The 27,405-nt window shown below is 39.6% G+C and overlaps 2 protein-coding genes across 2 annotated transcripts in view; both read right to left on the reverse strand.

Annotated features, from left to right (window-relative positions):
* LOC142377549 (serine/threonine-protein kinase 4-like) overlaps positions 1–23,470 on the reverse strand; it is a 33,554-nt gene extending 10,084 nt beyond the window's left edge. The window contains exons 1-10 of the mRNA XM_075461780.1: positions 23,051–23,470; positions 17,493–17,573; positions 16,023–16,151; positions 14,640–14,754; positions 13,321–13,485; positions 13,031–13,198; positions 12,286–12,423; positions 11,867–11,998; positions 11,306–11,516; positions 1,561–1,712 (exon numbers count right to left, since the gene is read on the reverse strand). Coding sequence (XP_075317895.1) covers positions 1,561–1,712; positions 11,306–11,516; positions 11,867–11,998; positions 12,286–12,423; positions 13,031–13,198; positions 13,321–13,485; positions 14,640–14,754; positions 16,023–16,151; positions 17,493–17,573; positions 23,051–23,094 — 1,335 coding nt within the window. The 5' untranslated portion in view covers positions 23,095–23,470. The remainder of the gene's footprint in view (positions 1–1,560; positions 1,713–11,305; positions 11,517–11,866; positions 11,999–12,285; positions 12,424–13,030; positions 13,199–13,320; positions 13,486–14,639; positions 14,755–16,022; positions 16,152–17,492; positions 17,574–23,050) is intronic.
* Positions 23,471–24,015: 545 nt separating this feature from the next.
* On the reverse strand, positions 24,016–26,759 carry cox6c (cytochrome c oxidase subunit 6C). Its single transcript, XM_075461781.1, has 4 exons — positions 26,675–26,759; positions 25,358–25,472; positions 24,261–24,393; positions 24,016–24,146 (listed from the first exon to the last, which is right to left on the reverse strand). The coding sequence occupies exons 2-3, from the start codon at positions 25,460–25,462 to the stop codon at positions 24,268–24,270; spliced, it is 231 nt and encodes a 76-aa protein (XP_075317896.1). The 5' UTR covers positions 25,463–25,472; positions 26,675–26,759; the 3' UTR covers positions 24,016–24,146; positions 24,261–24,267.
* Positions 26,760–27,405: the final 646 nt, after the last annotated feature.

Consider the following 27,405-nt stretch of genomic DNA (forward strand, 5'->3'; position numbering starts at 1 on the left):
GAACAGCATTACAGAAATGGGGTGGCAGAATATTGTTTAAAGTGAGAGAAATGGCAGACGTTTTCAGAAAATCTATGCAGGTAGGATATAGTGCAGGGTTGGCATTGAACAAGTGAAAAAGACAACTAGAAATACCGAACAATGACTAAAACTTGTCCAAACTGTTGGCCAGTCATGGTGTCTGCTCGGACAGTTTCACAGGGACACAATATCAAGCTTTAGAAAGGACAGCAGGGTTAAATGTAGTCAGGTAATCCAATACACTGTAAGGACAGAGCGGAAAACCTGCTAGTGGCCTCAGTAATAAACTCTCCAAAAATTTGTACATGTACACCATGTTATCTCACAAAATATAAAAAACTGCCCCTTGCACACCTTTCCAAGGTGTAACCCAACCCCTAACCCCATACTTGTATGTATATTTTACTCTAAAACTCTTTTTCCAACAAAAGTTATTCGTCGTAGCATGTTTATATCAAGACTGCTGAGAGCTACAACATTCACAGAACTTAATTTGAGTCTAGTAAGTCCAACTGCATCTTAGGGCCCTTTAACATTTGATAATATAAATATGTGGCATTTACCCAGGCTCCGCCCTCGCAGTGACGCAACACCTTCGGCTCTGCTACACTTACTCAGGCAAACTGCTCATTCAGGTGGATTCGAGTTCCCGAAAAAATGGGAACTCCACCCACTTTGTCGGGAAGCAATCAACTTTGAGCAGCGCCAACGGCCCAGGGTAGAGGCGTGTTCAAGGTAGTGACGTTGGTGAACTGCCACTCAACCCATGGATTGTACACGGAAGCGCTTCATTCAATATCAACATGGAGCAGCGTCAAGCTTTTGACACTGCTGTAGATGCTGTAATGAAAGTGTTCGACGGGAGAGTCTCGTTAAAAATCGAGCAAAGAACAGCCCTTGAATCATTTCTTGACAGGAAAGACGTTTTCGCCTTGCTCCCTACTGGCTTTGGTAAGAGTTTAATCTACCAGTTAGCCCCGCTGGTAGCTAAATCATACATCAGAGGAAAGAGTGGTGTGATTGGCTTAAGCTTAGGCACAGCCTTTTCTGGCCACAACCAGTAGCAACCCGAGGGAGGCGGGTTGACCAGGCCATTTCGAATCGTATTCGTTATGGTCTTGGTCAGACCAGAATCTCGAAGAGATTTGAAAGTCTATGTTAATCAGGCTATGTGGCATTAGCTTGTAGGCTGCAGGCTGTGTTAACAAATAATTTCTGATAAGGACAACCTGAGATCATTATGTAAGTTTAATATCTTTGACTGGTCCATGAATATCAGCCCCACATAACAGAACTCAGCTGCAGACCATCTTTCAATGGGGTTAAAAAAGAGAAAGAAAAGAAACGATTCATCTCATTTCTTTTTATCGGGTTGCTGCATGTTGAAAATGAGCTAATCTAAGGTACTGTTGCTCCCTTCAATGTTGACCATAGCCGGAGCTGATAAAAACCCATCTAACACAGGAATGAATGTCGATCAAAAACTCAAAAGCCAGATTTTTAAAGGGCTTAAGTGGTTTCCAAGAGGGTTTAACTCACCAATTCAAGATCTCCATCAGAAGGCAGCTTGCGGTTGTCTGCGTTGTTTTCTCCCTTACGTCCTCCGTCGTTATTACTGTTCGCCTCCTTCTCTTTCTGCTCAAAATATTCCAGGAAGGACGGCTTGGCTGGCTGCATCGTTTCATCTCTCCCTGTGTAACACACAAGCAAACCAACAATTACTCAACCACAGAAGATGCACAGCCGACGTCAACAGTCTGTGTCGATAATGTAAACTCAACCAGAACCAGTGCAACATCTGCGTGAATTTCTTTTTCAGACCTTTAAAGCCTGATGCGACATTTTCATTGCATCATCATTTTCAAGACACAAGAACAATGATTGTTGATGTAGAACTTAACATAATGGGAAATAATCAACACAAAAAGGCTAAATCTCAAACTCTCAAATGCTTTTTATCTCACATTTTCTTTGAAGACTGAAAGGTTTTATTGGACAGTTTGAAGTTTTTTTCCTCAGAGTTAGGAGGCTGTCTTTTAAAGCAGTGTTTAGGTTTTAGAAGGCTTAAAAAAAAAACTCAAAAGCACAAAATCAAATATGATAAAAACATGACAAACTCTCTGAACTGCACGGTGGTGTGTTGGTTAGCACCGTTGCCTCACAGCAAGAGGGTTCCAGGTTCAACTCTGGGCTGGGGCCTTTCTGCATGGAGTTTCCATGCTCTCCCCATGTATGCGTGGGTTCTCTCTGGGTACTCTGGCTTCCTCCCACCGTCCAAAAACATGCATGTTAGGTTAATTGGTGTCTCTAAAATTATCCGTGTGTGGTTGGGTGGCCCTGTGATGGACTGGCAGCCTGTCCAGGGTGTACCCTGCCTCTTGCCCGATGACCGCTGGGATAGGCTCCAGCAACCCGACCGATGGATTCAGCGGGTATAGAAAATGGATGGATGGACTATAAAACAGGCTTTTTTAATGAGCCCAGCCATAGTGGGCAGACACAATCCAAAGAGTTTTATTTTCTGCAGCAGCCACAAAAGTAAACAAGTTTATCCCTTTTGCACGCACATAATTTATGACTTACACAACACAAATGCATCTATGGCACATTAACATATTTCAGAATCAGTGATTAAAAAATACAAGTGTGCAGAAACTTTAATTCAATCAGCATAAATCTACCCAGCAAACGCTTCAATCCCATGCAGCTGCAGGTTACTGCACTCCAACACCAGCATTAATGTGCGCGACTTCGGATTATTTACCTTCACGGATAAATTGAGTGCTACATTATTAAAGAAGCAATAAACACGGAACAAGACCACCACAATACATCTGCATTAAAGTCACACAACTTTTTAAGTTGTATGACTTTGTATAAGAAACAAATGCATTCTTAAGCCTCCTACTAAAAGAACCGAATCTAACAAGGCTATTAAAGCTCACAAGCAGGGTAAAAAAGTGAGGCCTCGTTAGTCGACCAGATTTAAAAAAAAAAAAAAGATTCATAAGGTGTGAAAACTAACTAACAACACTTTAACACATTTAAGTCCTCAGCCTGTTTCATGCTGGTCCCACTTGACATTTTTTGTAAATAGTTAATGGTGTAGTAACAGGAACCATTTCTGCTAAGGATTCATATTCACAACCTTTTATCAGGTTGACCCTCTTAATCTTCATTTGCACAGTGAAAGAAATTATTCAAATATTTACTCCACCATGCTGCTCCTCTGAGAATTCTCCAACTCCACAAGGCAGGCGAAAATCTGAGGAAATTAGAGCTGGTTTATGAGTGTACTCAATTAAATTTATGGCCAATGATGAGAGGGTATAAATGGAAAAGTAATAGCTCAAATGCCAGAATCATGAGTCAGTTGTTTCAAGTTGTACTGACCAGACTTCGCGACCCAGGTGGATGTTTAGTTTTAACATTAGACAAGCCAAAGGTAATGATGATGTAATGACGGCGACTGCTGGTTTATATCTGAAGCAATTAAAATTTGCTCGACTTAGAGCTCAGGGTCAGCCAACAATAAAAATCCAGAAACTGGAAGAGCTTCAACAGGCTGAACTACAGCAACACAGATGTTTGCCAACAAAGATTTTAAAAAAGTCCGTAACTGTAATCTTTTCCAGAATGTGCTCCGTAATTCTGCCCATAAGTGGCTATATTTCAGCACTCTTTTAAGTTTCCTGTCCAGTTCACCGGCTGAGCTACAGATGTGGATTCAAAAAAACTTCTTGGGTTACACTCTTTATTTCATGTTTGGAAAATGTAAATGTAATGTAAAGATGGGTGCCAAATTGAGCAACTACTTGCCATAATGTGTCTTAGGAGATGATTGATGCTACTACAGACTGCAAGAAAAGCTCAAACCGTTTTGAACACAGAATGAAGGCCATGTTCGCTCTAATGTATGTTTGTTTTAAAACATGCAACTTTTACTGTTTTTCTGCCCACATCTACATCACTCTGCCATTTAACGACCCCTGAAGCAGAAACTTTGGACGCAGTCTGACAACTCCACAACTACGTTTGGTCTTTAAGAGAAACAACTTTTTACACCCCGTACATGTGCCCTTTTCCAAAGACAGTGACATCAGCTTCGACTGCCATTGTTAAGCTCAATTCTGCATTTTATTGTGTTAGTGTACACGAAAGGTCACGAGATATGCAATTTTAGACATCCAAGTATGTGGAGGTTTGTTTGTCTGTTAGGAGACTGTTTTTGTTAAAAATTAGAAATAGTGTGGATGAAGACATCAACAATCAACCTAAAAGTGAAGGATCTTTTGAATACATCTGTTAGAAACAGATCTGCTGGCATTCATACCCTACAGATATTGGTTGCTTTGTAATAGCGATTAACGCCCATCATTGTTGATCTCAAATGCTCTGAAGTTGTTTTTTTTTAAAGCACCAAATTAATGTGATGTCTAGCACTCCCTTGAGAACAACTGATGACTATTTATTCTCAGACACAGATAAGAAAGAAGTTTATGGATAGTAGCCATAGTTTTCCCTAAATGGAGATTTCCCCCCCAACATAATCAGATGACAGAAGGTCAGACCCATAAAAATCTATGATCTAATGGCTCTTTTATTCCAGTTTGGCATGTAGTGTTCTTTGGTGACTTGAGCAATCATCTTACTGGTGAGACACACAAACTGTGCTTTATCTGCTGCGCTTTGTTGGTCGCCATGTCAACCCAGTGTGGAGGAGGCGAGTCAGTTAGTATTGTTTCATGTCTTTTTCTATACTTCTGTATGTACACAATCTCTCTGGTGTGGGATATTTCCTGCGAGGTGTTCTTGTAACATCTACAAGAAGACAAGTTTAAGGAAGATTCCATGTAGTATTTAAAGGAATAAGATCCATGTTGCAAAATTTGGTTATGATGACCATTCTCAGCTTTGAGCTTCATAATCTCAGATTATTATCCGCATTGCCGGCAGTAAGTCGGACATGTTTCCTGTGAGGGTTGGACTCAGTCAGGGCTACCCTTTGTCATCGATTCTGTTGATAATTTTTATGGACAGAATTTCTAGGCGCAGCCAGGGCGTTGAGGGGGTCCGGTTTGGCGACCTCAGAATCGGGTCTCTGCTTTTTCGATTTACCGGTCAATCTATGTTCCTACCCTCACCTATGATCACGAGCTGTGGGTAGTGACCGAAAGAACGAGATCGCCAATACAAGCGGCCGATAAGAGTTTCCTCCCCAGGGTATCTGGGCTCTCCCTTAGAGATAGGGTGAGAAGCTCGGTCATCCGGGAGGGGCTCGGAGTAGAACCGCTGCTCCTCCGCATCCAGAGGAGTCAGATGAGATGGCTCGGGCATCTGGTTAGGATGCGTCCTGGACGCCTCCCCGGTGAGGTGTTCCGTGCCTGTCCCACTGGGAGGAGGCCCCGGGGAAGACCCAGGACACGTTGGAGAGACTATGTTTCTCGGCTGGCCTGGGAACGCCTCGGGGTCCCCCCAGAAGAGCTGGAGGAAGTGGCCGGGGACAGGGACGTCTGGGTTTCTCTGCTTAGGCTGCTGCCCCCGCAACCCGATCCCCGGACAAGCGGCAGATAATGGATGGATGGATGGAATCTCAGATTGTAAATGAAGAAAAATGCCATTTACCTATCCTCTTTCTGCTCGTCCGGTACATAATTCAAGTGTTAATATAGCTTTTGCTTAAACAAGCTGCGAAACACGGCTAGTGTTAGTACGCTCCAATACTTAGAGTCCAACCAACCACGTGAGGATCTGAAACATCCTTTTTTACTTTGGTCTTTGACATCAAAGCACAAAATATAGCGAACCAAACCAACACTCCATCGTTTCATCCATTTAAGACCAAGGTACGACTTCTCAACTAGCGTCATTGTTTTAAAACATCTTTTTTTTCTATGCCTTTAATGGAGAGGATAGTTGGAGAGAGACAGGAAACAGGGGGCAGAGAGAGGGGGAAGACATGCAGCAAAGGGCCGTCCGATGCGGGACTCGAACCGGGGCCAGCTGCATCGAGGACTGTGGCCTCTTTACATGGGGTGCCTGCTGTACCCACTACGCCACCGACCACCCCTTAAAACATCCTTTTTAACCCTACATCATTTATGTGATCATAACAAGTAGCAGCAGAAGATGGATTAGTGATGAAAAAGTCATGAGTCATGAATTTTTGACAAGCTCTACCAACACTCTGCTAAGTCACCTCTAACGAGGCATTAAGGTCTTAATCGTTTCTTTACTTCCTGACAAAACAGGCTTTACACCGCATAGAAAGAACCTTCTTTTTTAATTGATACATGATAAGCTTTCTTTTTTTATGCTGGAAGCTAAAATTTGTCACATTAAATGTCAAATCTACCAGAATTAGAAACTTTTTTGGAAAAACTGCCCGACAGCCTTAGCTGATGAGAATCATGTTAAAAAGATTTCTGTTATCAGTTTTTGTTACCAGCTGACAAGCCAATCATTCTGTTTAACCGACACTGATCCGCACGCCTGTCCGTTCAGCTTCGCTCTGACAAATTACATTCACAGAAATCACAACACAACATCAAGTCAAGATTCACTTTGAGTAAAAAAGTACCTGGTAAAACCCATGAATAGAATTAGAAAATATTTCAAATGTTGAAATGGGTTTAATGGAATGTGGTAATGAAACGTGTAGATGACAAGCAATAAGGCAGCAACTTTAACAACTTCCATTGAAGAAACGTTCGAGGACACGAACCCGAAGTTTAGGGAAGACAAAGGTTTCCCGGTGTGTACAAACATTAAATCACAGTGGACTCTGGGGCTGCTATCTGCACCCTTAAAACTGCACAAAATACAATAAAATTCGAGCCTCAAGAAACTATGAACATGAATTGAATTGAACATCAATGTCCCTTCAGTCATCTATAGTTCATCTGGTGTTATGTGTGTGTTTTACAGAGAAACAACAGAAAAGTGTCTGGAGCCATGAACACTTCTACCTCCTCTTACTAATGGAGACAGAAACAACACAAAAATAACCAGCATATCTTAAGTTTGGCTCCAATAATTGACTAAAATAATCTTATACAATAGCTTTATACTCTAATTAAAAGACTACTTCTCTTAAAAAAAACAGACTGTGATTTAAAATATCAAATCACAACAGGCCAAAGTGAAAGTACCAAGTTAAACTTGACTGTTTAATAGTGGAGAAATGTCCTTTTTGGGGGAATATTTAAACCAGTGCAAGCATTAGGCAGCTTAATAACAAAAGACATTCACAACTCGACATTTCGAGTTCAACAAATTACAAAATATTAATTTATTTGCATTCAACTTCCTATTAACTGCCTGTGACTCCTCTGGCGTGCGTCAGCTTTAAGATTAAGATCAGATTTATTGGTCATGCATAGACACGAAATTTATCCTCTGCTTTTTTTGTTGGCACCTGTTGACACACACGCACAGGGTCATACACTCAGAGACAGATGCCAACCTGGAGCAGTGGGAAGCCATTCACAGCACCCGGGGAGCATGGGGGTACGGTGCCTTGCTCAAGGGCACCTCGGCTGTGACAAGGAGGTGGACTGACACCCCTCCAGCTGTCAGTTCCACCAATCTTTTTGAGTGGCGAGAGTGGGAATTGAACCTGCCAACCTTCTGGTTATTGTAAGACTGACTGACCACTGCGCCACGGCTGCCTATCTGTCTATCTATTAATGGGAAGGTTTATATTCTTCCCTAAATGCAACTAAAGGAGAGCCCACAAGTTCAACAAATTACTTAATTCAGGTGAGGAAGGGGTTAAGTCAGTATTATTTAGCCTGCGAGGCCTTTGCTGGTGAGACAAGCGGTGGGACGCTTGGTCCATGTCAGGGGACATTTCATTCGAATTGTCATGTTTTTAAGGGCAAAGGCTGAATTCAATATTCTGTCTGTCAATGAGATGCAGAAGTTGTGAGATATGAAAGGTTTTTATAAGGGATTAGAGCGAGTGAGGGTTCATGGCTTATCAGTGTGAATTAAAAGCCTTTTTATTTTCCGGTACCATTTGGGAAGATCAATATCTGAACTGATACCTTATCTTAATCCTCAGGGACCCTGCAGGACTAGACTATGGTCATTAGTTAGGGACACATATACACACACAAACACACTGAAACGTTCTTGATTGTGAGCATATAGAAACACAACATAAAACAGCAGGATACTGGGGCTCTAATGAAATTAAGAAGTCTAAATGTTCCTGTGTTAATGCAGTTTAAACTGCCAGCAGAGGAGATCAATACTAACTTGATGGTAGGACATCAGACAGGAGACATCGTGCGTATATGTATGTATTTATCAAAATTTTATTTTAAGATAAATCATAAGAATCGTGTTTTTGAATGCATGTGCTCATATCGACTATGCTGAAATCTCATCAAGTTGTTTGTAGTATTTTGTCTCATGAGCAGAGTATATCAAGTATCTCACATCTCTATACATGAGTTAAAATGCCTGTCTTGCTGTCCTAGTTTATATGTTTAATACAGCATCTTTAATCAGCTAAGGTATTGGGTTAACCTCTCTTTTTCTACACATGGCTCATTACAGAGAGTTTCGAGAGTTTATCCTCTTATTTGTTCACTCAAATTAAGTATAATTCTGTTAATGATGGTGAATGTTACAAAGCTTCCCTGGCTTAAATATAAACCTCATTAGATGCAGTGTAGGAGTTGTGATATTACACCATATACTTCCAGAGCAGGTTTTGTTTTCATCAGGGGAGCTTTCTGGCAGTGTTCAGACACTCAAGGGTGCGCATTACTTGAGTCATGCAGACCAAAAGCAAATTTACACACACAGACACTCACACACACTCAATTACATATCCAATCTCAATGAGAGCTGTAGTGTCTCACTGGGGTTAATTCTTTGCATATAAAACAAACATAAAACACACCCACAGACTGCAATAACTGATGAGCAGAGCCCAACTTTTATTAAGACTCCAATCCAAAGGCACCCAGTGTATCCAACGCTTCCAACTCCCACACTGCAGACGTGAACAGATGGATGCTGCACTAACATATTTCTCTATAAATGACAGTCCAGAAGTCAGTATATTCAATGCAACAGCTGCTTATGTGTTGTGTGTAGTTGTTTCTGTTTGGCTACATCTGCTTTTCATTCTCTCTGCTCTATTCAAGTCTTTCAATAGGACAACCCAATTAAATTGAAGTTTTTATAAAAGATAGGAAATAACACATGACCGTGTCATATACAAGGTTTTTCTATTCTGGACATTACTTGGAAATAAAATAGGCTGGACTTAGAAAAGGGTATCGTACAACCAGTCATGAATTCTGCTGTTTCTGTAAGAAATCGGCATGTCAGTAATTACACATATTATAAACTCTAACATCAATCTTGTTAAGCGCTGGTATTGCCCACTTTATTCTGTGTTTAAGGGTAAGCTTGTGAAAGTTAAATTAGTTACACCTAACTTCAACATAATGACCCAAATTGAAGAAGCAAGGGAAACACTTTATTAGGCAGAGCTCTTTAAAGGAAACAAGCCTCTTTTTAACAGCCAGGATTAAAAAAACAACCACTTGACATAACCACGGCAGAGGTTGATGCCCACTAATCTTCATGATTAATGCTCTGAAAGACCTTAACCTGTGATTATAGAGAGAGAACCAAAACAACCCTAGGAGTCATTAGATGCTACTGTTGTTGGGTGAATACAAGTCTTTCTTGTGTGAGAAGATAAGCTGCTGTGAACACACACAGAACACAGTGATCATGCAGTTCATAGGTAAGGCAGGTGACGGTCACAGTGCACCCCCTGGTGGATAAACTGCACTTTTTAACCGCATAACAAATCATGTCAATTCATTCAGAGATTAGGCCGATCATAAATACATTCCAGACATTTTAAGGATCATGAGCACCCGTGCATTGATTGACTACTTTGTTTACAACTGGAGGCCAGAGCCATTGTTCACAAAAGTTTTAATCATGAAACAGCAGCTCAAAACAATGTGAGTGCATAGAGTGAATAGAGAATAAAAATCAAATATGTAAAACTGTTCTTCATCGGCTGATTCCTCGCCTTAATTCACATGATATACACGGCAGTGTATCCTCTGTGTGATGAGGAAAGCCACGTTAAGTGTAATTTATTTGCCAAACATGCAAGTTTGGCCGAGGTCACAACATAACACGTAGCAGTGACAGCAAATATCAGCGTGCTAAGTGCACAGTGACTGCATAAATCACATCAGCAGAGAATGGGAGCAGTTCTAAAAGTTGCTTTTCAGCATGTTTAAGAAAGAACGAAGAGGCTGATGTAAAAATTGCCAATTTTCCCCCTTTTACTTGGCTCAGGTGCTGTGAAAAGAATTAATGAAGAGGAGTGTGTGTGTGTCTGTGTGTCCCAAAGTGGCCAGAGCAACAAATGGTAATCTTAATTTTTGTGCTTTTTCTTTTCTCTTCAATACACTGTGATAAAATCATGGTGTTAGTCTTGGATCACATTAAGGTAAAAAAAACGAAACTCAGACCAAAATCATCTTAGGAAAGATCTGAAAGATGTTGGAACAATCTATCTGCCCTGTATCTGACATACTGTGTGCAAAAACACCAAGAGAGCTGCTGTTGGTCTAAAGTTAAAAGGTGCTACAAAAACAACGAGCCGACAGAGAAAACATTTAGTAAGTAGTAGTTTAGTAAATTTGGTTTACTATATGAAACGGTGATATTATTGCTAATAAAAGGCACAAAACAAGTCCTGTTCAGAAGATAACAGGGAAGTGGAAAGTGGGGGAAATCTGTCTTTTTAGATAACAATTTGTGAGAAATTGGGGGTATATGGAGGTAGAGTGAATTTGTGACAGGAAAAGGCAGAAAACAAGAAAGAACACTGGAGTGACTTTTCCCTGATGGAAACTACTGATGACAAACTAAAGTCTTTGGAGTTACCCCAAAGTTGTTTGTTTTCTCCCTGATAGATCATTTGGCCTTCCGATAAAGATGCAACAGGTGCATGTTATTTTAGAGAGCTGCCATCTCCAACTTGACAGCTAGATGCAAGTAACCATTACTCACTGTCACTTTACAGGCAAAAGACACAAGCACTAAATATTTGTTTGATTTAAGGATTTGTTTGTGGTTGTTTGCACTTCGTATGAAAATAACTGAAAAATAAAAACTATTAATTTATGCTGTTACAACTTTAAGAACCTAACGTCTAAAAAAGAAGCCTTCGATGTGATAACTCAGTTCATTGCACAGCAATGATCAATTCCCGATGCTGAGAGGAACTTACTTTTCATTGTACCAGCTTCTTCGTCATCCTCATCGTCAGAATTGATGACCATGGTGCCAAGCTGTGACTGCATGGTTCCCGTGTCCTCGTGTTCAATCATTGTCCGAGCTGTGCCGCCAAGTGAACTCGCTAATGAGCCAGCAGCCCGAATGGTTCCAGAGTCCCCGGCTCCAGCCCGCACCATCGTCCCCTGGTCAACCTCGTCCTCATCCTGAAACATAAGCATGAGCCAAAGTGAATTTCAACTGTACTGCCACTGCATTTACAACCAGCAACCAATGTAAATTCATTAATATGCCAAATTGTAAGTCGGGTGATGAGCAAAGCAAATTAACTTAAAGATGACACTCTCATAAGTCAAGTCAATGTCTTCTTTAATTCCAGTGGATGTAGTTCAGAGACTGATGTTATTCTGGTGACATTTTAGGGTGGAAGTAGATCACTTTTAATCAAAATCATGTGTAAATGAAAGTTTATCACAGTCTCAGTTTCAGTGCTCAACTACCACAAGACACTCCATCCATTCATCTGATTCATGTGTGTAATCCTTTAAGTCGATACCGAATTGTCATCGTCTTCTGCATCTTGTTCTCTCTGTTCTTCCTCCTCTTGTCTCTTCAGTTTGATCTCCATGGCGTCTGTGATCAAGGCTCTTAGGATGGAGTTGGGCTTGGCCGACTTGATGAATGGATGCTGAAAAGCAAAGAGAAATATAAAATTAGCTCAGAGAATAGTGCAAAGATGTTTCCCTGAAACCTAGTTTCAAATACTCTTAAATGTAATGACAATCCAGTCTTAACTATTGAAGGAGTAGCTCTTACAGACAGATGTACATAAATATGCCCTTTAAATCACCAAAAGATAAAACACAATGAGTAGAATACTCATGAAATTTCCCCTGTCAGTATACGGTTATTGGGTTTTAATTTTGAGGACTTGTTTTCCAATCAAATACTGACTGGTTGATGGCAAAATGTTACCTGTAACAACTGTGTGGCCGTTGCCCTGTTTTCTGGATTTTTCACCAAACACTGGCTGACAAAATCTCGAAAGCTTTCTGACCACAGGTCTGGATTCCGAAACGTTGGGGGAGGGTTGGTGGGGATCATGAATATTGCCTGCGTGAAGAAACATAAATGTAGTTCACCTCAGACAAAGGTACGCATAAAAGTCCCAGTACCATAAATACAAAACATTGTTACCAAAGAGGTCTTTGTGAGTGTAATCAGGATGTGCAAACTTCAGAAATCAGAATTTTATCCTCCTTTTCTGGGTGATCAAGCTTCTGAGACACCAGGACTACAAAACCTCTCCTGATATTTGAAGTCAACAGACAAAAATATCCTCAGTACACAGATAAAAATAGATCTAAACAAGTCCGAGATGCAGACTGTGACAACCAACTCATACACTGCAGGAACGAAGGAGGAAACATCAAATTAAGTCAGCACCAAACTGCATACTGACGGCTCAAGTTATGGCACCGTGGGTGGGTAGCACCAAAACCTGTAAAACCAGTAACATTCCCATCAGCCTCAGCTGTGCGTGAAGAAACATAAATGTAGTTCACCTCAGACAAAGGTACGCATAAAAGTCCCAGTACCATAAATACAAAACATGGCTCCCTTAGATTCAGGCCAACACAGTTGAAATATGCTTTTCATCCCTCCCTTTACACACATAAATGCACAGTGATATTCGTTCTAAAAAATAACTCATACTCACCCTCATTGGGTGTATGTCGGCATAAGGCGGCTTGCCCTCGGCCATCTCTATAGCTGTAATGCCCAGTGACCAGATGTCTGCCACACAGTTGTAGCCAATCTCCTGTATGACCTCTGGAGCCATCCAGAACGGCGTGCCGATGACGGTGTTTCGCTTCGCCATGGTGTCCTGAGGAAGGAAAAAGAACAGAAAAATAAATAACACAGGGAGAAATAGGAAGAGGTCAAGTCCAAGGCAACTTAAAACAAAACACTGAATACCAAAAGAGGGTATAAAGATTTATTCCTTACTGTCAGCTGTCCAGCAACTCCAAAGTCGGCCAATTTGGCCTGACCCTCTGTGTTCAGCAGGATGTTGCCTGCTTTGATGTCCCTGTGGATCTTCCTCATGAAGTGAAGATACTCCAAACCCTTCAATGTTGACTGAAGGACAGTAGCTATCTCTTCTTCTGTGATCTACAAGGCATTCACACACATTTAAAAAGAGATTAGGAGAGGGGAAGGGATCAGAGGTAGTAAAATACCCTTGTTCAACAAGCTCGGTGGTCAATTAATGTCACTCTTTCCTTCAAACTCTTGTTTAGTCCAATGGATGCCACAGATGTCAAAGAAAAGGTTGCTCATGGATTGTCTGACTGCATGACAACTCAATGCTGTTATAAGCAAACAATAAAAACTGGCCTTAAACTGCCAAACACTATTTTTGCAGAGGGGCCAACAAGGCTGTATAGTGATTTATCTAACAGTTTGCCTTGTGTCCTGTGTATGCGCGACTATTAGAAGGAGCCCAATTTCAGGCCTACTTTCAAACAATTTTAGGTAGAACTCCTTTCAGATGGTTTGCAGTGCCAGTGCACAAAATTAAAGGAGACTATCACCTCCCCACAGAGTCTCTGTGCTCTGCTGTCACCTAAAGGACAGACTTCGAGTCATTTTAAGACTGATTCAGCTGTGTTACCATCACATTATCCATATTATTACCATTGACAGTTAGCTTCTGACCGATCTGCTCCCACAAATGGGTTTTTCTTTGGTCTGATCATTTCCGTATGACATGTCAAAGCCTATAGCTCGACACACAGCGAGAACAAGTTTGTCTTTTATTTTTTCTGGTGACCTTGGTGACAGTTTCTGCTCGTGTGACTGGTCGCTTCAGCGTCAGCTCTTTTCTGAAAAGTTCAGAAATGTTTAACTTTATGCTCTTTGAGCAGCTGTACAAAAAAGCCAAAGCGCTCTGAAATAGATGCTGGGAGCAGCACTTTTTCTTAAAGCGGCCATATACATTCTTCCCTCAAATTGAATAGCTGAAAATAAAAAAAATCCTTGCACTCAGAAAAAAGCACAAGGTGAACACAAGCCCTAACTGTGTTGGATGATGTTCTGTAAGAATGCAAGAGGTGAAAGTAATAATGAATGAATAAATGAGCTTACAGTGGCCATCTGGACTCTAATGGACTGTAATTGAATCTGATGCTACACAAGAAAGTGTCATATTAGCAGCTTGTCAAGTAAAATATCTGCCTCCCTCTCTCTGATGCTCAATACAGAGTATTGCACACATACTGCACAAACTACATGGAGGGGGAGTGTGTGTTTGAGTATTACATTACCGTCTTGTTACGTATTCGGATGATATCAGACACTGATCCGGCACCACAATATTCCATGACAATCCACAGGTCACTGTTTTTGAAGTAGCTGCCATAGTACCGCACTACATGGGGACTGAGCACACAGACATAAGAGTAAGACCACAGGCATGATTTTTTTCTATGTGTTCAGATCATTTTAACGTGTTTTTGTTAGTTGAAGACAGGACTCTCAAAACGTTTCATCCACCATGTTCATCCAAGATAAAAATGATCTTCTGATGAGTCTGAAAAGTTCAGAATATGTTCAAATATAATCTTTGGAGTAACTACAATTAACACACATTGTAAATATAAATAGATAGACATGTATTAAAAAAAAGATAACACTGTGACTCGGGCAAATATATTTCAAGTGTTCAGCTTTATGAAGGAAAAAGAAGACGGGAGCAGCAAGATGAAGTTTGAAGCGTTTGGGCATATGTTGTTTAGATTAGTGTAGATCAAACCATTAATGTTATGATTATGGAGTGGATAGTGTAACATTGTAGTGTTTGCCTTTAAAGGATAAGACCGGTTTTTTGACATTGGGCCCTTGATTTCACATTATAACATGATGTTCTACTCACCCCTGCTTGTTGTTGGTCATTTGGAGCTGTTCCGAAGATATTCGCGAGGCGTCTGGCTGCTCTCTTGAGATATTCGGCCATGAAACGGTTTCCTATGGGCAAGTTCATACAGGCACAAACTATGCTGTTTATAATTTATTAATTACTCTACACCAGCACTGATAACGTGGAGGTGCGTCGCTTACTTAAAAAAATCCGGGTTACTAATTTTGAATTTTAGCCGAATGAATAAATAGGCAGCAGGTCTGTGGGCTGCCTGTGGCAGTAGCACGACGATGACGTCAGTAACACCCACTTTACGACAAAAAAATCAAAATTACAATAACCCGGATTTTTTTAAGTAAGCGACGCACCTCCACGTTATCAGTTCTAGTGTAGAGTAATTAATAAATTATAAACAGCATAGTTTGTGCCTGTATGAGCTTGCCCATAGGAAACCGTTTCATGGCCGAATATCTCAAGAGAGCAGCCAGACGCCTCGCGAATATCTTCGGAACAGCTCCAAATGACAAACAACAAGCAGGGGTGAGTAGAACATCATGCTATAATGTGAAATCAAGGGCCCAATGTCAAAAAACCGGTCTTATCCTTTAAGATATCTGAATTTAAGTTTTGGGAAACTGTTTACAAAACTTCAATCGTTTACAATTGATTCAAAATATATCAGTCATTGTTAGTCATTTTGGAGAAGAATCATTCGAACTGTCTGTTAATAGTCAAAATGACCTCCCAGGCTCTACATTTCTGACTGTAAAAATCACAAGCATACACATACCTGTTACACTGCTGCATGATGGAGATTTCCTTGATGATCTCTTGAAGATCAGACTCCACGGGAACTTGTTTGATGGCTACAATCTCCCCCGTTTCTTTATAATTAGCCTTAAATACACAACCATAAGACCTGCAGAAACACAAAGAGAGACGTTTATCATGTTTCAGTTGTTTGGGTTACCTGTGAATGACAATTCCATAAAAAAAAAGCTAATTAAGTCAATATATTAGTTAGAAATACACCAGTTTCATATATAACAGCACAATACAAATCTGTTGAGAATACAGTAAATGGCAAACTTTGAATCAATTTGAGTAAAACTTTAAATACAGATTTTATGCTGCTTTTTTTCCTTTTTCAAGGGAGTTTGTTCACATAATTTTCTTTCTTCTGTCTGTTATAAACTGAGGCTTTGTCTGGTATGCTACGGACTAAAAATGTAATTGACAGGAGAATGTGATAACGAAGCTGGACAAACCCTGCTGCAGGTATTTAGTGCACTTTAATGGCTTTCTGTTGGGTGGAAACATAAAAAGTAAATCAGGATCTTGGGCTAGACGTCAGCATCAGTCATGTTTCTGTTAATTTTATTGTGCTAACAATGAGGAACCAACAGCTATCAGCTGTCAGCATCTGTCACTTTAGATCAGGGGTGCCAAACTGGTCCATGAAAGGGCCGTGTGGCTGCAGGTTTTTGTTCCAACCCTGCGACAGCACAGCTGACTTGTTTCCTTCAATCAACTGAACTGGTAAGACCTTCAGTGCAGACAGTTCAGTTGATTGAATGAAACAAGTCAGCTGTGCTGTCGCAGGGTTGGAACAAAAACCTGCACCCACACGGCCCTTTCATGGACCAGTTTGACACCCCTGCTTTAGATGTTCCTGCTGTAGCCGGACCGGATTATTCTCATTGCTGTCTCAAGCCTGGGTTTGGTCACTTTCACACGCAAAAAATAAATAAATGAACGCAACTGGTATGAGTCGAAGCCTTGTTCACATCAGTGTTGCAAATGATTGGCTAATGTTAGAGAAAGACACTGCCCACAGAGCAAGAGCTGGTTCCACTCGAGGGTCATTCAGTTATGCTAGTTGCTGAAGAAATGACTGACATCAGTAATGACACACACACACACACACACACACACACACACAGTGTCAATCAGCTACTGGGAACAGGAAGAGCGTTGAGAAACAGGAAATGAAGAGGCAATGTTTACGTTGACAGGCACCAGAGAAGGGAGGAGCTAAATGGCCAACAAGGAGGGAGAAATAAATGAGGCAGAAATACAGACAGACATCAAGAGGGACAGAAAACAAGTGACAGAGAAAATATGAAAAGGGGAAAAAAAAGTTGATTACTGCCAACACTTTAAATGCACATAAACAGATTTAGAAACTCAGCCGATGTCCCTTATCAGAACGTTGTAATGCCTATGTGTCGTTCATTTATCATCATACTAAAGGACTCACCCTTCACCCAGCTTTTCCAGGACATCAAAGACTTCCTCTGGCTGCTTGGTGAGACTGTCCTCGCTCAGCTTTTTCAACTGTCTGTAATGACAGAATGACGTTGGTGAAGGAAAGTGTTGGTGGTTAGGATCGGACTAGAGAATTAAACTACTACAACTGTCACAGCAGGACTGCAACAACTGATTTGTTTCAGTGCTGATTTAACTGCAAACAGTGTCCTCAATATGCCATTTATAATGAAAAAATAGTAAGTTCTCATGGTCCAAGGTTTCTAAGAAACACTATAAATGAAGACGAAAGGCATTCCCAATGCACAAAATAAAATATAAAGAAAAGCAGCAATTCTTTATAAAGCATCACAGGAGACGTGGTGTTATTTCCAATAGTTAAAAACTGAATGAGAGAACTAATCAACTGATTATTTCAGCTCTATCTCTTCTCCATGCCTCTCTTTTAACCCTATTAACAAGCGACAACAATTCTTATTTTAGTACCCCATTCATCCCCAAAACTAATTAACCTGTAGTATAGAATTAATAGACTAACGATATTATAAATCAGCCATAAATAAGGCCAACAAGAGCACCAGAAATGAATACCTAAAAGCTAAAGGTCAACAGATGTTTTTTGACTTTTTGTATTCCTATTTTCGGTGCTCTAGATAAAACCAAAGCAAACAACAAAAAAATGCTTCTAATTTCAGAAAGGCAACTTTTCAGACTGTAACTACTGGAATTAAACTCTTGTTACCAAAGAGGTCTTTGTGAGTGTAATCAGGATGTGCAAACTTCAGAAATCAGAATTTTATCCTCCTTTTCTGGGTGATCAAGCTTCTGAGACACCAGGACTACAAAACCTCTCCTGATATTTGAAGTCAACAGACAAAAATATCCTCAGTACACAGATAAAAATAGATCTAAACAAGTCCGAGATGCAGACTGTGACAACCAACTCATACACTGCAGGAACGAAGGAGGAAACATCAAATTAAGTCAGCACCAAACTGCATACTGACGGCTCAAGTTATGGCACCGTGGGTGGGTAGCACCAAAACCTGTAAAACCAGTAACATTCCCATCAGCCTCAGCTGTGCTTTGTGTTTGATGCTAATCAGCAAATTCAAGAATGTTTGACTAAGATGATAAATAAAGTAAAGGATGTCAACATGCCAGTTTAGATTCCTACTAGGGATGCAACGATACCACGTGTGTGTACTCGTACTCAGTATTCATTAAAGTGTTCCGATACTACAGAACCGATACCAGTGTGACAGGAGCGTAATTTTCCTGCAATGTGTTTGTGAAAGTTATGTTAAAACAATATGTTGCACTAAGAGTAGTTTTATTTTACTAAAATGCAAAAAGTGCAGTTGTATTTGGGTTGAATTATGCCTGAATCATATAAAATATGTTTAATTGGAAGAACTGTAAAGGCCTTGATTAGTACTCATATCGGTACTCGGTGTAGCAAGTACTTGTATTTGTACTTGTACTCGGTTTTAAAAAATGTGGTATCGGTGGATCCCTAATTCCTAAACATCACATGGGATTCTGGTTACATGTACTTGTGTTTTCATTCACTGTTTAGTCTTACGAAGAGAAATGTGACAGAAAAATGCTATTTTTGGTTGTGAGAATCAAACCTTCCTCACCAAGAAGTTGATGAAGGTGTAGTTAACTGAAAAATTTGATTAAAAGTACACATAATAGTGTAGTGACACCACAGAATCATCAATATCAGCAATATGTTACAGCTAGAAATGGCAAATACTGTATTGAAACTGATCTGTGGTAAGCTACATGCACATAAATAATGACATGTGAGAAATTTATGACATGCACTGAAATCTTCATGTAAGAAAAACAGATTTATCTCAGTGCTGCACCAAAAGCAGCTTTTCATGTTGGAACTAGAGCAGCATTAAAAAAGGTGTGGCAACTACAGTTGGTTTAATGTTCAATAAGAGGAAAATAAACATATGCTTTAGAAATGCAGCCCTATACCAAAAATGTTGATGAATCTCTTCTAAAACAGCATTTAAACCCAATGCAGTAGAACCAGCTCCAATGCATTTTGAATCTTGACAGTGTGGGACTGATATGCTCCCAAAAGGAAAATCCATGGCAGCTGTGTCGCAAGTCGATCAGGACCCTGGAAACATACGTGATTCCACTCGTGCTACAATCTGGGACGGCTGCATCAAGCTGTCCAAAACTGTGCTTTTTAACAGTCTGCAGTTCTTTAACTGTTAATGAAGGATTGTGGAGGTGTGGTTAACTGCAACTCTCCTGCACATTCTCACCTCAACCATCCACGACCTTCCTCTTCTGCTCAGTCTACATTACCCGCTTTACTTCTATTCATTTTATTTTTGACTGGGAGAGTGATCCAGGCACATTGTTAAAAAAAATATTCTGGCTGTTCACAGTTGGACGCAGAGAGACTCAGAGGAGTCTTGCAGTCGGGTACAGAAGACTAAATAAATGTCACACAGACCTCATGCAGACACAGTAACCATGACTTTGGCCTAACTGACATTTGTAATTAGCCAACTGATAAATGTTAATGTTGTACGAAGGACTACAAGGAACATATCTTCCTTCTCTGTTCTGCTACATGGAATGATTGATCTTATCAATCCAAACACATGTTATACAGCTTTACATGATATCCCTTTAAAACAGTATAATCCTTTAAAACTTTGCTTATTAAAGTGTATTAAAAACAAGAGGTGATTTCTCTGCAAAGAGTGGAGCTTTCTGCGAAACATCTGGGCCACACTTTATAATTTATGCTGCTCAATGCCGCCACAAGCCAAGCGGCCCAGTGTATCAACTTCAAGAAGACAGAGCGGAGCCTTGAAATGCTAATCTACCGTAGGAGCCCTGTGAACGTCTGGTTAAAACGTACTGGACACACCAAATGTTTACATAACTACATTTAAAAGGTTTTCAAATAAACCTATTTTATTCTAAAGACCACAACAGCATCGATGTGGCAGTTACAAGCAGCACCAAATACTGCTTTTAATGTTCTTCCACAGCTAAAAACGAAGGCCTGTTAAAATGTTTGGACAGATTTAATTCAAGTGAATTAACATTAACTGATTTTAAAATCATGAAACATTCAACAAAACAATACACAACAATTATAACTATATATAAACTGACAAAGAAAAAGTTCTACCTTAAAGGTGCTTTTTATTCTCTCTGTGATGTCCCAAATTTACTTTAAATATAATAAAATCCCCTTTTAGTGCAGCCTTCATGGAGAAGGCATTAATGTCTTAATTTGCAAACAATTTGCTGCTGACAGACATTTTCTGCTCAGAAAAAAATTAGAGAGAACCGTCGGATTAAAAACAGGGACTGATTCTTAATAAGCTTGACACAAACGCATACTCAGCGTTTTTACATAAAGTTGTGACCCAGCAGCAAACTTGAATTTCTATTCAGGCAAATGGTAATCGCAATAAAATATATTACTTTTTGTGACTTTTGATTAACATCTCAGCTTCTACTTATTTACCCAGTTGGGGAGTTATTTTACTGTTTAAGGGATCTGGTTCAGGACACAACCAAACCAAAGTAAACCATTAAAAAATATAGGCTATTGGTACCCAAACCAGGTCCTCAGTCACACAATCTGGTTGCTCTAGTTTACATTTAACAAGTAGCCACACAAGTTCACATATTTATAGACACACGTTTGGCATGAAACACAAAGCCTGGCTGGTTTCAACAGAGGGAGGTAAAATTAACTCCACTCTTACATCAACTGGATGAGGAAACAGTTTGTGACTGAGTGGACATGATAGCAAAAGAGCAGCGTGTTTTACCGGCATCATCCTGATAAGTTGACAGAATAGGAACTCCTCAGTTCCTACTGTCAAACACACAGAGATTAAAAATGAGCTCCCACTTTAAACAATGAAAAGCAGCTGGGAAACATTAAATAACCCTATTGATGTATTCACAATGCAAGCTGTTTACTTATTCATAGGAAACAGTCATTCCGTGCACCTGAAAAATTTGACTTGCATTTGTTATGGGGCTATCGCTTTTGTGTTGCCTATTTGAAGATATCCACGTAATGAACAACAACATGGAGCGCAAAATAAAGGTCCACGGAGAAAGAGTATGTCGTAGCAACAGTACACAGAGTGCACCCTCTAAGATTAAATGCAACCAGTTATGTTGTGACAGAGTGCTGCACATGGCAGACAGGTGACGTGAAGATGGCTAAAGGCAACTCAGTAGGTGGCTGTAAATGCAATGAACACTTGTCAGCAAGGGTCTCTGATTACTAAAGTTACTAAAGATAGAGATCAATCCCCAGCATCTGAGAGTCCAAAATATCTGAATCTAGCAATGGCTTCTGTAACTTCTGTTGATAAGTACAGCCAAACCTCATCACAAAAGTTAAAAAAATAACAGGGAAAAGCACAGGCACCAGACCAAAGCTGTCAACTGTCAGAGGCTGATGAATTTAACTCTTAAGGTAGTCAAATGACTAATTGTTTTAAAGGAAATATCATAAATAAAAAACATCAATGGGTGTAGGCATGGAAAACCTGTGCTGTGCACACAAATGGTTACAATCTAACAGAAATGATCAATTCTCTCATGAATTACCTGCTCTATATGACAATAAACTCCCACTTAAACGATTTATTGTTCTTTCCAGCGGCCCAATTTTTGGCTACATAATCATTTCCGTGGTATCCGATACCCCACAAACCTTTCCATTCTTTCAAATATCACTGAATGAATGTGTATGTATCCACACCGAGCTGATTTTGGTAAACCACTTTAGATTAAAGCAGCTAAGCCAAGATCTATGAACAGACTTAAGGTATTAAATTGGATCAGAGGGCCTTTGATAAAGACAAGCCCTGGGATTTGACACAGTATACTAACAAAGGCTCTCAGCTTATTCAACAAGATAGTGAATACATGATGAGTATACCTGCACCCATGTGGGGCTGGAGAATGAAGAAAGTAAAGGAAAAATGACTAAATTAGCTCATGACTAGGTGATGGAAACTAGCATTATAGCTCATTCATTTCATGATCTGATATCACGAATTACTTTTCACCCTAAAATCTTTGCTATTTTATTGAATGACCAAATCAACATTTAGTAGGTTTCCCCACAATAAAATCAGTTTTAGCTGAAGCCCATAACTAAAATAAAGCCGAGAGTAGTCCAGTACAGGGTAACAGAAATGCATACGATACTGTTTATCTTGCTTTGTTTTAGTCATCCATGAAAAACAGAGTGTGATAAAATAACAGAGGTAGGCTATAAAATGACTACTGGTGCATGACAGATAGCGAGGAAAAACTCAGCTGAAAGACATCATGAAGCAATGTGATTAAAGAAAAACTTGTGAATATTCTGTTTAGCATTATATTTAAAGTAGTTTATATTATTGCCAACAACGTTATGTTTGGTTAAGTTGTTACTGGCGGGTTGCCCACCGCCAAACTTCACCTTACGTTCGATAAACAAACCAATGAGTTTCCTGATGTCTAAGTTTTCATTTATGACTTTACCTGCGAGGGTGATTCCTCATCTGCACTTTATCCTTATTCTCCATTTTATCTCCGTCCAGCACACTCGGACTTCTCTGAATCAGGTTTGGGGTCAAACTTGAACCAAAGTGGTCACGTCAAGTAGTCACACGATGCTAACAGTAGCGGGTAGCGGGTAACCGCCTGCTAGCTCGCTAGCAGCAGCTAACCCCGCTGTTTCACAGCAGCGTCCCGGCGGACGGTACTGCTGATGCTCGGTAGCCGTGAAAAAAAACACAACGTCTTTTAATCATTCTGTAAAACTGAGTTAACACAGAGAACAAGCGTCAATCGGCTGTGGTATCCTCGCCGTAGGGTACATCCTCTTCCCGTGTATGGACAACTTTAGACGCCTTTGACAGAGCGTTTGGCAGCCGCTGTGACATCCACCTGAGAAAACCAGGAAGTGAAGCGAGAAGCAGGCAGGAAGGCGGTGCAAACAAAGGCTGCAGTGTAGGACACCAGCAGCAGGGGGCGCCACGTACACGGATATAAATTACATTAGATTGAATAAAGAAAATTGTTTCCATTATTAGACCGTGGGATATTAAATAGGGTATAATTTTCTTGACCAAAACCTGGAAGGAAATTGATTCTTAAATCAACAGGTAAACATCAAATTTGACCAATATAAGTATCTAAAATGTGGAGATTTATCAGTTTACACACTTAACCGATGGTAAATTTGACATGAATTTAAACACAAAAAGGGAAGAATAAAGATACAATTTATTTTGCTGAATAGATTTAAAAGTAGTTTAAAACAAGAATTTAAAATTCTCTATAATCAGTCTTGCTGAAAAAGTTACATTTGACGGTACAAGTACAATGTAAATGCTAATTAATTATCAGTAAACTAAGATATGCCGACATAGTTCATACTGATAACACGAGATGTGGTGTGACTAGAAGCTTCCTGTTTATAAGAATCACAGAGACAGAAAGACTCACATTAATAGAATAGTTTATTTTTATTTAGAGGAACACATAGCATAATGATGTTCACATCTGATCAGTAAACATCAAAGGGGGCAAGAAGGAACCATCTTCAGACCAGGAATGAATGACAGGACAGCAGCTGGTAAAGAGAAACATGCACATATTAGCCACAGATCAAGATGGTTCCACAATGAATTATACTGAAGCTTGATATTACAATTAGCATGTCGTTGTGGTCCAATAAAATACTCACAGTGGCATTATTCCCCAGAGGGCCGCACGCTCTCAAAGATGCCTGCTTCCCTCATGGAGTTGAACTCTTTAACACTGTCGTAATGCTTGTAGAAATCAGCATAGGCCTGCTTCCTGGGCTCTGTCACCGAGTACTGTAGGAAGCAGAAGAGGTGTCAGCTTACACACAAATTTAACCTAAACCTGAAAATAAATTCTGACATTTTTAAGACAAAATGTTAGCTTTAAAGCTTCAAATGCTGATCTGAAATGCATTCATATTTTATACTGAAGTATAGATTAATTCAGTATATGAAAAACTTAAATTTCGTGGTCTGACATTAAATATAATCCTGCAAAGTAGTAAGATAGACCAGAAATGCTTTCCTGAACCAAAAGGTCTAATTAGCTGCTATGAGAGAATAGAGGAAGCGGGGTCTACTGGGTCTGCCACATATGACTAGGTTTAGTTTTCACCATTTTGTCTTTACAGTAGCTTTATCAGATCATACATAAAGCAGATTTTTAGTATTTCTTTTTAGTATTTACTGAAGTTTGTGTTTATTTCTTTGTGTTTTGTCTGAGCGGTTTAAGAAATGTTTATGTAGTTTTGATGGTGAACACATGAGCCCTATTTCTCTTGTTTATTTGGCATCCTTGTTTCATAAGAGTGACCTTTGAGCTCACAGCTTTACTTTAGCTGAGAAGGGTTAAAACAATATTTTATTTCATAGTGACATTCATTTTAGCTGGTTGAGGAGTCTTTTTTTAAACTATGAAAAACAATTCTAACCATGAAATCAGGCTGAATGGATACACCAAAAAGCCTTGAATGTAAAAAGGATTTCTAGAAAAAAACTCAAGTGTCTATGATATTCAGGGCATAACATGAATGATAACTGATTTTTATTTTAGTTGTGCTCCCCGCTTACGAACCAATAAAAATATTTACAATGTTTTTACTCAACGTATAGAGATGCATTAGTACTTGTAAACCATCACATTTCAACTATTTCTTTTCAAATAGTTGCCGAGCTGAACACTTTGAAGAGTTGTTCATGAATATCAATAGCACAAATCAGAGCTGGGGCTGTAGCTGTGGATGTGTCCTGCTCTCACCTTGAATGCTATTGCAGCAACAAAAGACAGAGTGAATGCAATGGGCAGGTGAAACCTCAGACGCTTTGCCAGCAAACCCCTCATTACTGGCTTTGGCAGAGACATGGTGGATAACCTGTGTGAAAACAAACAAACAAAAAAAAAAATCAACTTTTATGATGGCCCAATAGGGCCGCTACTAATAATAACTTTATTTACAGATTAACCTCCCAGTTATCCTCTCAATAAACAATAGTTTATCTCTGTAATGTGAGGAACAAGTAAACAGTGGACCTACAAAGTCCGGTGGCAGCAGACAGGAATACCAGTGCCCATGTTAACTGGTGCTCCATGTCCTAATATATTAAAAATGATCTAAGGTAATGTTGTGATGATCAGCAAATCAATGCATCTTTCACTATCCAAAAACATACATTTACAGTCACCTACACACCCCGGAGCCCATTCAGCTCCACTGAGACTGCACGTTTAAAAGTTTCCCCGATTGTCTATTAACATCAAACTGTGGAAGTTGCTTTTCATTCCTAATCTCAAATAGTTCTCTCAAAAATTGGTGCTCATTTCATACTAGAATCCACTCGAGCTCAGCAAAGACAAAGTGTCAATTAAATCACACATATTACGAACTAAAAAAAAACACTATTCATCCAACAAGGGTTACTGAACTCTTTCTGCTGAAGTGTCATGTTAGAGATTTGGTTAAACGGGAATTAATTTATGCACAATAACTCAAGGCAGATCGCCACCATGCATGGTTGCCAAGTCAGGTAATCAGGTCAGCTATCATATTGTGTGACCCTTCTGTGACAGCTTCAAAATCACTACTAAAAACGAGTCACATTTTTACACTGAGATGCACACTTTGAAGATAGGTAAATATATAATCTACAACGCGCAATAACGAGGACGACCAGAAAATAGAGTCATGTTGTACGGCTCCAGCATAGGGTCAAAGTGCAGTTAGCTAGCGCAACACCCGGTTCAACATAAGACAGGCGCTGCTTTATTTTTTTTAATAACTTGTTTCATTAGAGATCAAATTCGTCCAACATGTATAAGAAACATTAATGTTTTAGCAAACTGATAATATGACCCGCGGGACTTTCGATTAGCAATTAGCTAAATGTAGACTGTGGATGAGCTAGCGTTAGCTCGGTCAATAAGAGCCATCAGCTAACCTGACCGTGGCGCGAGTGAAAAGCAGCAATTTTATGTGAGATTTGATAAATCCAGGTGTTGTTATTAACATAAAAAGGCAACAGGTTATAAAAAAATAACACACAAAGTTAAATCGTTTATATTTTTCGAAATACTCACAAGTACGATTCACGACCTTCACAAAACCGCTAACACACTTCAGCTCTGTTTCACCCTTTACCGGAAGAGTCTATATGGGAGCCACGAAGGGACAAAATTACCCGGGGAAAAAAAGCGAAGACGGCAAGGACAGTCGATGTCATGGAAAAAGAAGACTCTTCCACAATAAATAAATACTTCACCCTCTCCATATTCTGGTAAAACGTCAATGTATTTATCTTCCAACGTATTCACGATAAATTATTCCCTTTATTCAATTGGTGCTACATGTATTAATCTAATTTGGTTGTCCTCTGAAAAATATGTCAATGAATTAGTAATTATCCAAACTAAAACCTTTATTTTCAATGTTAACAATTCGGAACAAATTCTACATTGATATGATCTCGTACATAAAAGCAGAAGGTTTTTGTTTTTTTGTCACAGTATGTCATAGTTCTATATGAAAGTCAGGCAACTAATTCTGTTACATGTATTGTGAAAAATTTATCCGTTTATGGGTGTTTAATGTATCTGAAGGCTTAATTTGAAGTATAATTTTCAGAAAATTGTTACTTTAGCTGGGTATTACATAGACAGTAATGCTTTCAGTTTGCTACAAGCAAACTGGATATTTTGTAGTGCCATAATCTGGCTACAAGAGGGAGGCAGAGTAACACTTTTTGCAAATTTAAAAAAGGACATTCAATCTAAGCTTACAACATATCAGCAGTATATTGACAATAAAACCT

Source organism: Odontesthes bonariensis, chromosome 3, assembly GCF_027942865.1.
Source record: "Odontesthes bonariensis isolate fOdoBon6 chromosome 3, fOdoBon6.hap1, whole genome shotgun sequence".
NCBI classification, from domain to species: Eukaryota; Metazoa; Chordata; class Actinopteri; order Atheriniformes; family Atherinopsidae; genus Odontesthes; species Odontesthes bonariensis.

What these genes read in the sequence shown, in the direction of transcription:
- cox6c (XM_075461781.1), bottom strand. Translation starts at nt 25,462, where the DNA reads ATGTCTCTGCCAAAGCCAGTAATGAGGGGTTTGCTGGCAAAGCGTCTG. An exon ending in TTGCTGCAATAGCATTCAAG is followed by an intron (nt 24,394 to 25,357) that starts GTGAGAGCAGGA and finishes TGCTTCCTACAG; the next exon opens with TACTCGGTGACAGAGCCCAG.